This window comes from Pan troglodytes, chromosome 14, assembly GCF_028858775.2.
Source record: "Pan troglodytes isolate AG18354 chromosome 14, NHGRI_mPanTro3-v2.0_pri, whole genome shotgun sequence".
In the NCBI taxonomy this organism is placed as follows: domain Eukaryota; kingdom Metazoa; phylum Chordata; class Mammalia; order Primates; family Hominidae; genus Pan; species Pan troglodytes.
The window spans coordinates 47,075,551-47,088,948 of record NC_072412.2 but is presented as its reverse complement, the minus strand read 5'-3'; the positions used below and the strand labels follow the sequence as shown (position 1 = coordinate 47,088,948).

The window sequence follows — 13,398 nt, the reverse complement described above, 5'->3', positions numbered from 1 at the left end:
GAGGAACTAGACAAATACTCTGTATGTTTTCATTTAAGGGAATGTTTAACATGATCTGCACATCTTAGCTCTCAAGTCAAACTTGGCATCAGGACAAACCCTAAAAGAAGGCAGATGAGGAGTGAGCTCCAGAGAGCAGAGCCAGTACCTAGGTGTCTTCCCATAGTTCCAGTGTTCTGAAAAGTCCATTTCTCCTGGACGGGTTATTTGATGTTGAGGCCAATCAAAATGCTACCTCATCATTTTTGAAAGCTTATCTTTATGTTTTTTTAGATCAAAATTGTTACTCTGAATTGTTTCTTTAGGATAGATCATAAAAAGGGAAATTTGGGGTTTGAGTTTTTTGCAGTTGTTGTTTTGTTTTGTTTTTGAAACAGGGTCTTGCTCTGTTGCCCAGGCTGGGGTGCAGTGGTGCGATCTTGGCTCACTGCAACCTCTGCTTCCCGGATTCAAGTGATTCTCCTGCCTCAGCCTCCCTAGTGGCTAGACTACAGGTGAGCACCACCGTGCCCAGCTAATTTTTGTATTTTTAGTGGAGATGGGGTTTTGCCATGTTGGCCAGGCTGGTCTCGAACTCCTGACCTCAGGTGATCCACTCGCCTTGGCCTCCCGAAGTGCTGAGATTACAGGCATGAGCTGCCATGCCTGGCCTAAATTGTCATTTAATGACATTCAACACATTTTGCCAAATGTTTCCCCAAAACATTATGCTAATAAACAATCATATCAACAAAGTAAAACTGTGGCAGTGTCCCTGTGTTTGAAGTCCATTTTGAAATTTACTTTCACTTTTCATGATTATGCAAATACTATTTATAAGTTCCTATTTTTGTGAACAAATACTTTGTTTCCTCAAGACTAAAATAAATAATGCTACTTTATGTAGTGCTTTCTTTCGTTCCAAGAGATAATGTGTATACTGGAAAATGAAGATATTATGTGTCAAATAGTATAAATGGTACATTTTCTCACACCTACATTGTATTAACAGGACATATATAAACTATTTTGTTCTGGCTGTGCTATGTAATGCAGGCAAGAAAGCCAAAATTTACTTAAGCAGCTCTGTAAGTTGTAAAGACATTTTAATATTTCCAAACAACATTTAGTGAGCACTATAATTTATTTCTGTCTAAAACCTATTTAGTGCAAAGTGCATGTACTAATTTTATGAAAAAATTCTAAACAATTTCCTATATTCTACTTTTCTGTCTACTCATGAGAAAAAAAAAAACATGTAAGTCTCTACTGAGTAGTTGAATTCAATGAAACCTTAGCCAAGGTTGAATAGTACAAGGAAAAGGAGTGATTTATTATTTATTTATTTATTCAATCTTAGATGCTGATTATATATTTTCCTCAAACTAGTATATCTGCTAAATACAGAAATATGTGCATTAGACACTGGCATTTCCACAGCAGAGATGCATAATAGAGACAAAGTCATTTTATGTGTGTTGATACTTTGCAAGCCATGTATCTTATGTACTCAGTATTGACCAAGAATAATTGCATTACTCTGCACTGAGACTTATGTTTTCTTTTATTACATAAATGCATTAAGAGAAGGCTTGAATTTCCTATAGCAACTCTCTGCTCTATATGTTTTGAGATGTGTGTGTATGTGTGTGCGCGTGTCAGTCTTTGAATTAGGACTACTTTTTTCAGTGTATTTTCTGAAAAATGTTTCTGAGTAGGCCTTTTTGGCTAGATTGGAGATACTTCATCTTAATTATAATATTAAAGGATTTCTATGATGTGTCTCTCTGTATAATTACAAATTACTTTTAATTTTGTAAGGTCTAGAAAAATGAGCTGCTGTTTTCTATGTTCTATCATATATTCTTTTTCCATAGCCCTGAATACAAGGAAAAAAAGTCTGAAAATATACCTACACTTGCTAATTACTGAGTATCTTCCCCTTTTATTAAATGCATATTGGCAAATAAGTCTCTGTAGGGACAAAAAGGCTATCTAGTTATTTTTCCTTAGTAAACTGGATTTCCATTCTCTTCTCATTGTCCTCAAGTTTAAAATCTAGACAACTATTTTCTATTCAGACAAACCCCTCTAGACAGATGTCATTGTGAAAGACCCTAATGGGATGTTGTTTCTGGTGAAGGCTCATCATTTCTGTGGCATGAAATCAAGAAGTGGAGAAAACGTCCATTCACCCTCATTTATGGAAGTCACTGATCTCCGATAAAGAAAAGTGAAAACTATTTCTATAGTCAGGTAAAATCTGATAAATAACCCATGCTATTTTGATCAATCTTTGCTGCAGATAATCATGTTGTTAAATTAGGAGAATTCAGGATAGTAGTGAAAATAAGTGATTCTTCTTCCGCCATTGAAAATTCTATTGAGAATAAAAGTAAGGCATTTATCAAGAAAGCCTTTTTCTGTAATTATTTAAGATTAAGTTTCAATACATTAGATTATTAATGGTGACTGTGGAGAGAGTGGATTTTTTTTTTCCATGTCATACTTTGAGCTCGGCTGGGATATTATTTTTTTTGACAAGATCATTGTTCTTCTTCACTCTTAAAATTGTGTTAGAAGTATTACTGCCTTTCCTTTTCTTTTTGTTGCTTATCTGCTGAAACTATTCAGTTCTTCTCTTTTCTCACATGCCACTACTCTTGTTCATTTTGTTTCCATTTTCAGGTTAGCAATGTGTGTGATAGGTAAAAAGGGGGTGTAAAGAGCCTTCCCCACCTAACACTAAGTGTTCCAAGCATCCAAGCAATCGAAGTCTCCCTGCCTTGCAGAAACACACCACTGTAGGGAGTGAAATGTACACTGCTTCTGATGTGATATAATTATCTCTTTGGGTTATACGTTGAAAGACACCTAAAAGACCACATAATAATTTAGTTAATTTATGTAGTATAAATACTCACATGCTTACTTTTAAGCACTTACTTTATAGCTGACAGTGTTTGAAGTAAATTTGCATGCACAAACTAATTTATAGCTCTGTAAAATAAGGCATAAAGAGGATTAATATTAGGGCCCTGCTTCCTAGCTTGGGAGAGACTGACCCTTATAATGAGTGAATAAATTATGTACTATTTTTAGAAGGGATGTATGCTGTAGAAAAAAAAATGAGGCAAGGAAAGGGCAATGGGGGAAGGCAAGGGAACTTTGCAATTTCCAAGAGAGTGGTCATAGTACCTCTCAGTTACAAGGTGGCATTGTAACAAAGACTTGAGAAGGTGAGGAAACAAGCTTTGAGATATCTCAAAAGAAAAGAAAGAGTGTTCTAAGCAGAAAGAAGGAACTAAGGGATTGGGACAGGAATACATCTGGTGAATTTGAACAATAGCAAGGGGACCAATGTGGCTGGACGAGGTTGATTATAGAGAACAATTATAGGATAATAAGGCTGAGGAAGAGCAGCCCACCTAGAGCAATGGTTCCCAGCATTGGCTGTGTGTGAGAGACACTCAGAGTTCTTTGCAGCAACATGGATTGAGTTGGAGGCCGGAATCCTAAGCAAATTAACAGAAACGGAAACCAAATACCACATGTTCTCACTCGTAAGTGGGAACTAAAACATTGAGTTCACATGGACATAAATATGGACACAATAGACAATGGACTACTGGAGGGTGGAGAGGTGGGTTTCAAAACTACCTATTGGGTACTGTGCTCACTACCTGGGTTATGGGATCTGTACTCCAAACCTCAGCATCGTGCAACATTGCCATGTAACAAATTTGCACATGTATTCACTATATCTAAAATAAAAGTCGAAATAAAAAGTCTTGAGGCAGGGCTAATTAAATCACAATCTCTAGGGTAGAATCCTGGCATTCACAGTTTTTAAATTATGTGCAGCCAAGGTTGAGGACCATTTCAGCCGAGGCCTTATGGGTGATTGTAAGGACACTAGCTTTTAAATGAGACTGGGATCATTTTGAACAGAAGACTTGCAAGATCTGACTTGCCACAATCACTGTGTTTGCTACATTGAGAAGAGATAGAAGGGGGTTATTGATGCCCATCGTCAATGACCACCTGTAACAAGATTGGGTTTATTGATAGTTGCTAAGCAAGGAAAATAGCCTACTAGGAGAAACTGGGACTTGGCTTAACAAGAGGAACTTGTTCTAGGATTTGGACTTGTGTTGGGTCATTTAGAGAAGGGCTCAAGGAAGCAAGAATTTTCTTTTGATTGGATGTTTTCAAGAAATAGGATAATTCTGTAATTGTATATCTGAACAAATTTTATTTAGGAGGTGAGAGAAATTGAACTAAAGTTATAATTAGTTAAAATACAATACTCATGTCAGTCAGGAAAGGGGAATGAATATTTGAGGAGTTTCGAGTTTACGCTGTGATCTTTTTTTGTCTGTGTTCAGAAATGAATAGAGTGGCCTTCTTTTTGTGTGGTTTTATTTCTCAGTCTACGGAGTGACCTTGTTTAATGTTGTTGATATGTGCAAATCTTTATGTTCAACGGAAGATCACTACAGCTCAGCTGTTATTGTAAGTTCAGGTACTAGCAACACCAAAGTCTAGACGACATCACCAGCAAACTGCCAACTGTTGGCCAGTGTCAGAAATGGAAGCAGAAAGAGCAGTTGGGGAGTATTCCAAGGACTGAATAAGGAAATGATGGTGACTTGAGCTAGGTAGGGAGAGAGCAGTAGAGATGGTCAGAAGTGGGCAGATTCTGGATCTATTCTGAAGGCAGGTAGAAGTGAAAAGCTTTGATAGAAATGAATAAATAATATAAAGATAATAAAGCAAATCAAAGAAATCAAACATTGATTCTTCAAAAAGATTGGTAAAATTGACAAACTTTTAACGAAATGGACCTAGGGAGAGAGAGAAAGGGAGAGAGACAGAGAGAGGGATAGACAAAGAGAGAGAGAGAAGATTCAAATTACTATAATCAGAAATAAAAGTGGGGACATTACTTTCAATTCTACATAAATAAAAAAGATTATAAGATTAGAGTACCATATACAAGTACATGCCACAAAATTGGATAACTTAAGTATAATAAACAGATTCCTAGAAATGTAAAACCTACCAAGATTAAAGCACAAAGAAATAGAAAATCTGAATGGACCTACAACTAGCAAAGAGATTTGATGAGTAATGAAAGATCTGCCAACAAAGTAAAGCCCCGGAACTGTCCCATTAGTGTCAGTGGTGAAGTTTGCCAAGTATGTAAAAAAGAGCTAACAACAATCCTCTCAAATTTTTCCAAAAAATTGAAGACAAGGAATATTTTCTAACTTATTCAATGAGGCCAGCATTACCCTGAGACTCAAGCCAGACAAAGAGACTGCAAAAAAAACTATGAACCTATATCCTTTATGATCATTTATGCAAAATCCTCAACAAAATATTAGCAAACTTATTTCAGAAGCATATTAAAAAGATTATACCACATGACCAAGTGGGATTTTTTTTCCTGGAATGCAGGAATGGTTCAACCTAGGAATATCTGTCTATGTAATGCACCACATTAACAGAACAAAGGAAAGAAAAAAACACGTGGTCACCTCAATTGATGCAGAAAAAAACATTTGATACAATTCAATATTTAATTCAGGATAAAAATACTCAACAAACCAGGAATATAAGGAAACCACCTCAACATAATAAAAGCCATGTATGAAAAACTCACAGCTACATTATACTCATTGGTGAAAGACTAAAAGCTTTTCTTCTAAGATCAGGAATAAGGAAAGGATGTCCATCCATATCCATGTTTGCCACTTCTATTCGTAGTACTAGCAAAAGCAATTAGTTTAAAACATAACAAAAAAGAAAATAATAGGAATAAAGAAAATGAAATAAAAGTCATACAAATTGGAAACAAAGAATTTTTATATGTAAATATCCCTGTAAGTTCTACAAAAAACCCTGTTAGAACTAAAAAATGAATTCAACAAAATGTAAAGTTAAAATACAAAAATTGGTTGCATTTCTTTACATTAGCTATGAACCATCCAAAAAGGAAATTAAAAAACCAATTCTCTTGCAATAACATAAAAAAGAATAAAAGTCTTTAGGAATTAAGATGGTGAAAGACTTGTACAATAAAAAATAAAAAACATTTCTGAAATAAATTTTTAAAAATATAGGTAATGAAAAGATATTCCATGTTCATAGATCAGAAGATGTAATATTCTTAAGATGTCAGTATCACTCAAAGTGATCTACAGATTCAATATAATCCCTGTTAAAATACCAGTCACATTTTTTAGCTGAAATAGAAAGTAAGTTCATATTGAATCTCAAAGAACCCCAAATAGACAAAATAATTCTGAAAAAGAGGAACAAAGTTGGAGGACACACACACCCTGATTTTAAAACTTATTACAAAACTACAGTAAACAAAACAGTATGGTACTGCCAAAAAGACCAATGTATAGATCAGTGGAATAGATTACAGAGTCCAGAAATAAATCCTCACATATATGAAAAAGTGATTTTTTTTTTTTTTTTTTGGCAAAGGTGCCAACACCATTCAATTGGTAAAATCCAGTATTTTCAATACATGCTGCTGGGAAAACTAGATATCAACTTTCAAAAGTATGAAGTTGGACCCTTACCTAACTTCATCTTCAAAAACTAACTCAAAATCAATCCATAAACTAAATATAAGACCTAAAACTATAAAACTCTCAGAAGAAAATATAGGACAGAAACCTTATGATGCTGTGTCTGTCAATGATTTAATGGATGACACCAAAGACACAGGCAACAAAATAAAAAATAGACAAATCGGACTTTATGAGAGCTTTAAAATTTTTTGCATCCTAAAACACTATCAACAGAGTAAAAAGGCAACCCCAAGAAGGGGAGAAACTTCTTGCAAACTATATATCTGATAAGGGATTGATATCCACAATATAGGAGAGAACTTCTAAAACTCAATAATAGACCAACAGCTCAATTCAAAAATAGACAAAATATTTTAATGGACATTTCTCCAAAGAAGACAAAATATTTTAATGGACATTTCTCCAATAAGCATGTGAAAAGATGTCCAACATCACCAACATTAGGGAAATGCAAATCAAAACAATGAGATACCACCTGGCATCCATTAGATTACTACCCAAAAATAATAAAAACCCAAAACAAAACCAAACAAAAAACCAATCCAGAAGTGAACAAGTGTTGGTGAGGATGTGGAAATCAGAACTCTTGTGCACTGTTAAGGAATGTAAAATGGCATAGCTACTGTGAAGAGGAAAGCAATTCTTCAAAAAAATTAAAAATATAATTACCATATGATTCGGCAATTCCAGTTTTGGGTATATACTCAAAATAATTAAAAGCAAGATCTCAAAGAGATATTTGCACACTCGTGTTCATAGAAACATTATTCACAATAGCTAAAACCTGAAAGTAACCCAATTATTCATTGACTGATGAGTGGATCAGAAAAATGTGGTGAATGCATACAATGGAATGTTATTTAGTCATAACAAGGAAAGAAATTCTGACATGCACTACAAAGTGAATAAAACTTGAGGACATGGCCAGGTGCGGTTACTCACACCTGTAATCCTAGCACTTTGGGAGGCTGAGGTAGGTGGATCACCTGAGGTCAGGAATTTGAGACCAACATGGCCAACATGGTGAAATCCCATCTCTACTAAAAATACAAAAATTAGCTGGGAGTGGTGGTGTGCATCTGTAATCCCAGCTACTCAGGAGGCTGAGGCAGGAGAATTGCTTGAACCTGGGAAGAGGAGGTTGTAGTGACCTGAAATCGCTCGTGCCACTGCACTCCAGCCTGGGCAATAGAGCAAAACTCTGTCCAAAGAGATAAGTAAATAAATGAAAATAAATAAAATAAAAAAATAAACTTGAGGACATACTGCTCAGTGAAATAAGCCAGTCACAAAAAGAAGTAATGATATGATTAGACTTATCTGAGGTATAGTGAATAGCCTAAATCTTAGAGACAGAAAGTAGAATGGTAGATTCCTGGGCCTGAGGGAAGAAAGGAGTGGATAATTCTTGTGTAATAGGTACAGATGTCAGTTTTGTGAGACGAAAAGAGTTTTGGACATGGATGTTGGTGATGGTTGTGCAACAATATGAAAGCACTTAATACTCTTAAGTTGTGCACTTAAAATGGTTTAGATAATAATACATTTTATGTTATGTGTATTTTATCACAATAAAGAAAAAGTAGGGGAAAAAGCAAATAAGAAGAGGGCTTGATATACCACTGCTGGTTTAAAGATGTAAGGAGCCACATGAAAAGATATGACAGGTGGGCTTAAGGAGATGAAAGAAATCCTCAGCAGACAGGCAGCAATAAAACAAGGATCTCAGTCTTGTAGCCACAATAAACTGAATTCTGCCAACCATCTAAATGAGAATAAGCCAGGAAATAGATTCCCCCCCCCCAGCCTCCAGATAGAGCCATCGTACCTTGTACTTTTATTACTACCTTTTGAGACCCTAAGCAGACAGCCATGCCATGCCATCCTAGACCTCCGACCTACAGAAACTAAGAGATAATAAATGAGTGTTGCAAGTCTCTAGGTTTGTGGTTATTTGTTACATAGCAATAGAAAACTAATAGAAACTAAAATAAAACAAATGCCCTGGGTATCAATAGAAAACAAATGCACTGGCAGTTACTTTCTTTCAACACTCTAAAGATAACATTCCTTTTCCTTCTGGTTTCCATTGCATCTATTAAAGAGGTCTAATAATTATTCTTTGAAGGTGATTTATGCTTTTTTTTCCAGCTGCTTTTAACATTTTTCTCTCTGGCACAGATTTTTGGCAGTTTGGCTAGGGTGTGCCTATGTGGGTTTTCTTTGTATTTGTTCTTTTGTGCTCACAGGGATCCTTGAAATATGGCTCTATATTCTTTTCAGTTTTGAAATTTATTAGACAGATTTTTCAAATATTTCTTCAGTTCCTGGAAATACTGTATGCCCCACAATGAGTTCTGAAAGGAGGCCAACATTATTTCAACAAACGATCAACAATATAATTGTTAAGAGGGAATGGGAAGTAGTGATAAAATAACTTACAACATCAGGCATACATAGTCATGAAATAAGATGGAACTATCAAGCCAGGCTCAGTGGCTCACACCTGTAATCTCAGCACTTTGAGAGGCTGAGGCAGGAGGATCGCTTAAGCCCAGGAGTTCCAGACCAGTCTGGGCAACATGGCAAAACCTCATCTCTACAAAAAATACAAAAATTAGCTGGGCATGGTGGCACATGCCTGTAGTCCCAGCTACTCAGAGGCTGACATGAAAGGATCTCTTGAGCCTGGGAGGTTGAGGCTGCAGTGAGCCGTGATCATGCCACTGCATCCAGCCTGGGCAACACAGCGAGACCCCATCTCAAAAAAAACAAAGAAAAGAAAAATGGAATTATTAAATTGTGCTACAAGACATGGGAATATTAATGCAATTGCACTTGATTTGGGTTGTAAAAATGGGTAGCGTAAATATAAATAATTCCTTATATCCTGGAGAGCAGGTTATCTTGGGTAATAAGAGATCCCTGTGAATTTTAAGCAAGCAACTTGAGTTTTAGCTTAAAATATTCATATTTTGGCTCTTTAGGTAATTGAGCTTTTGTCAAGAAGTATGAAACATTTGAGATCATTAGCCTAGTCTGGGGAAAAAATATATATATATATACACACACATATATATAATGCAAAGACAATATAAATAAACATTTAACATGACAGAAAAAAATCACGTTATTTTAAAAATACATCACTGATTTCGGCCTACCCCCAGAGAAAAAATAGTAGGGTCTTTTACGAATCATACATTTTGTTCATCTATATTACTATAGTATACCGTTAATGTGATTATCTAAAAAAAATTATACTATTTGTCTAATAACAACCCACCTCATATCACCATAGCACTAACAATCTTCTCATAAATGTAAGCATAGTAGTGGGTACTGTTATTAACATGAGCTGACTAATACAATTTCACATTTCAAACGCAATTGTGGGTGCTGTGCTACTCCATATTATATTAGTAATTATTGTTCTCTAAAGGTTCTTAAAAGCAAATAAACAAATGCAAGGCAAAACATATGAAATGCAAGGCAAAACATACGAAATGCAAGGCAAATGCATTAAAAACTTTTGAGTGTTAATAAATAGATTTTATTTTATCTTTTTAATTTCTTTTGCTTAACCAAATAGATTATGTAGTTTTGATTAACTGGCCATGAAATAGCTCTGCCTACATAGAATTTCCCATGAATAATTGGTTGTGGAGACTTTTGTGTGTGACCCAAATCCTCCCTCAAAATTGAAGTTTGCCCAGCTATTGGGAGTGTGGGCAAATCATGCCTCTCAGCTGATTCTCTCTAGAATTTATTCTCAGGAGATCTAATTAATAACTTGTCAAGCTGATGTCCATCCTTGGGGACAACTAGTATCTGAAGAATGGCCAGTGAAAGGTATTAAAACTCCATACTCCTGCCTCAATTTAGGGCAACTCTGAAGGGTCACCCCAGCTTCTCAGCTCCCCCTTGAGATTAGCTGAGATATTTGTTGTGACTGCCTCACATCTCAACTCCCTTTATCCAATTCAGCTTTTTCGCCACAGTTGTTAGTTCCTAGGATTTTACCCAGTTAAATGTTCTCTACACAAATCTCTATCTCAAATCTGCTTTACAGGGAATGTGGCCTCAGACAGGTTTTCATTAGGTTCTGGACATAACTCTCATTAGTCATTGATATGATTCGGCTGTGTCTCCGCCCGAATCTCACCTTGATTGTAATTATCCCCACATGTCAAGGATGGAGTCAGGTGGAGGTAATTGAATCATAGGGGCGGTTTCCCCCTACTGTTCTCGTGGTAGCGAATAAGTCTCACGAGATCTGATGGTTTTAAAATGGGAGTTTCCCTACACAAGCTTTCTTCTCTGCTACCATTTAAGATGTGCCTTTGCTTCTTTTTTGCCTTCTGCCGTGACTGTGAGGCCTCCCCAGCCATGTGGAATTGTGAGTTCATTAAACCTCTTTCCTTTATAAATTACCCGGTCTTGGGTATGACTTTATTAGCAGCATGAGAACAAACTAGTACAGTCTGTTCTATAAGCCCAAGTCGGATCACAGAGTCCCGCTTTCTGTTTTTTTTTTTCCTAGCCCATATTTCTACTAAAACTTGACTCATATAGACTTAAAACAAAATAATTAAGCATGGCTAATATTTATTTAATATTTTATACGTGTCAGGTACTGTATTTTGTAATTTATCTTTTAATAATCTTTCCAAATCTCTAAAAGGAGAATTCTCCTCTTTTATAGAGAAAATAAGGATGGCTCTGAAAATGTTAGTATTAGGGGAAGTAGGGTGAGGGACATAGGGGGCACTTTGTGTTATTTGTGCATTTTACTATCAGTCTAAAATCAGGTCAAAATAAAAATAAAAAAAAATGAGTAGTAGAAGCAGGTTGTTAAGATTTTCAGTGTGACTCTAGAATTTTTTTGTTTGTTGTTTGTTTTGGAGTGTAGTGGTAAGATCTCTGCTCACTGCAACCTCCACTTCCCAGGCTCAAGCAATTCTCCAGCCTCAGTCTCCCAAGTAGCTGGGATTATAGGTACCCGCCACCACACCCAGCTAATTTTTGTATTTTTTTTTTTTTTTAGTAGAGATGAGGTTTCAGCATGTTGGCCAGGCCAGTCTCCAACTCCTGATTTCAAGTCATCCGCCCGCCTCAGCCTCCCGAAGTGCTGGGATTATAGGCATGGGCCACCACTCCTGGCCCAAAGTTCATATTTTAACTACTAACCTAAATTATTTTAAAAACAAAAGTCTCCTTGGACTCAAACCAGGTCAGAGTGACATGATCATGTGCCTGCTTTGTGCAGGGTGAAGTGAGATTATTACCTAGGAAATAGCTGAAATGTCCTGAAGGTGACAAAGAGGAGCTGTGTTTTCAGCCAAATATCAGAACCAGGGCCACTGCCTGCCGCCGAACCCCAGCAGGCACCCCTACTTTGTGTTTATCTGTGGTGGCTACACTTGCCCACCTGGGTGGGAACCCCGAGAATGACTCCAGACTTTTCCAGGGACTGCATGCCAGGGTATTTTTACAATTTATGTGTAGACTTTGTTCGGGTGGAAAAGTTATTTTATGAAGACGAAACAAGCAATTGGGGTACCTACCTTATGGCATTTTTTACATTGAGAGTGTTAAAAATACCCCTCCCCTAACCAAAACCCTGACAAATAGAGCCAGGGAAGGCCATGCAAAAAAGGATTCTTGGGCTTGTATGCCTGATAACAAAAACTTATCACAGAAGACTGCAAAAAACACAATCTTGCACAAAGCCCATTGCAACTTTGCACACAACAATGCTTCTGAAGGATATTTGCCCAACAACTGCCTGTCCAACCGGGGCCTGGCATCACCTTTGTTATTGATCTTTGTAGCCAAGGATAATCATTTCCAAATGATCATATAATCTTCCTCATTTTTTCTTTTGTCTTCCTTTACCTCCGTGAATATGCATATAGTTTACTCTGGCTTGCCTATTTCTATTGCAAGGCTCTGTTTCCAAACGAATATCTTTTTCTTGTGGAGAGCCTCTCTCTGTTTGTTATTTAGGTTGATAAGAGAAATGTGAACATTTGAGAGCTCAGGTAAAAGGCCTTAGTCTACAGTGAAACTTTTTTGCACCCTTAGATGCTTACTTCCACTACAACTTTCAGGTGGGCCTTGAAAAGTTCTTGGAATAAGTTTGAGCTTCGGTCTTCTCCAATTCATTTAGCATAGATTCTCAAAATGTGGTCCCTGGACCCACAGCATCAGCATCACCTGGAGATTGTTAGAAATGCAAATCATCGGGCCTCATTCCAGACCCTCAGCTGGAAACTCTAGGGGCATGGCCAGACCCTCTGTAGCTGAACAAGCCATCCAGGTGGTTTTGATGCAGCTAAAGTTCTGGAACAACTAATGTAGCACCATTTGGAAAACTTGGCCAAACAGGCCTCCCTAGCTGGTAAGCTGCTAGCATTTTTTGTTTGTTTGTTTGTTTGTTTTGATACAGGGTCTTGCTCTGTTGACCAGACCGTGACCTCCTGGGTTCAAGCGAGGGCTCAGCCTCCTGAGTAGCCGGGACTACAGGTATGTGCCACCACCATGCCCAACTACTTTTTGTATTTTTTTTTTTTGTAGGGATGGGGTTTTAGCCCAGGCTAGTCTCAAACTCCTGGACTCAAGCAATCTGCCCACTTTGGCCTCACGAAGTGCTGGGATTATAGGCATGAGCCACTGTGCCCGGCCCTGCCAGCTTTGTATAAGCTGAGGAGTTTTTAAAAATACCTAGACTCAGGGCAAACCCCAGACACTTAAGTCAGATTCTCTGGGAGGTGAAGCCCAGGCACTGGTATTTTTAAAGTCTCTA

General features: G+C 37.0%; 1 protein-coding gene across 2 annotated transcripts in view; it reads left to right on the top strand.

The window, feature by feature from the left end:
- The window catches only part of LOC129136829 (MAM and LDL-receptor class A domain-containing protein 1-like), a 68,615-nt gene extending 55,496 nt beyond the window's left edge, over positions 1-13,119 (top strand). Inside the window, exon 10 of one of the 2 annotated variants that reach the window (XM_063792153.1) lies at positions 13,042-13,119. In XM_063792153.1, the coding sequence (XP_063648223.1) occupies positions 13,042-13,106 (65 nt within the window). In that variant the 3' untranslated portion in view covers positions 13,107-13,119. Of the gene's footprint in view, positions 1-2,122; positions 2,384-13,041 lie in introns of those variants that run through there. The other variant, XM_063792152.1, reaches the window with a different exon arrangement.
- Positions 13,120-13,398: the final 279 nt, after the last annotated feature.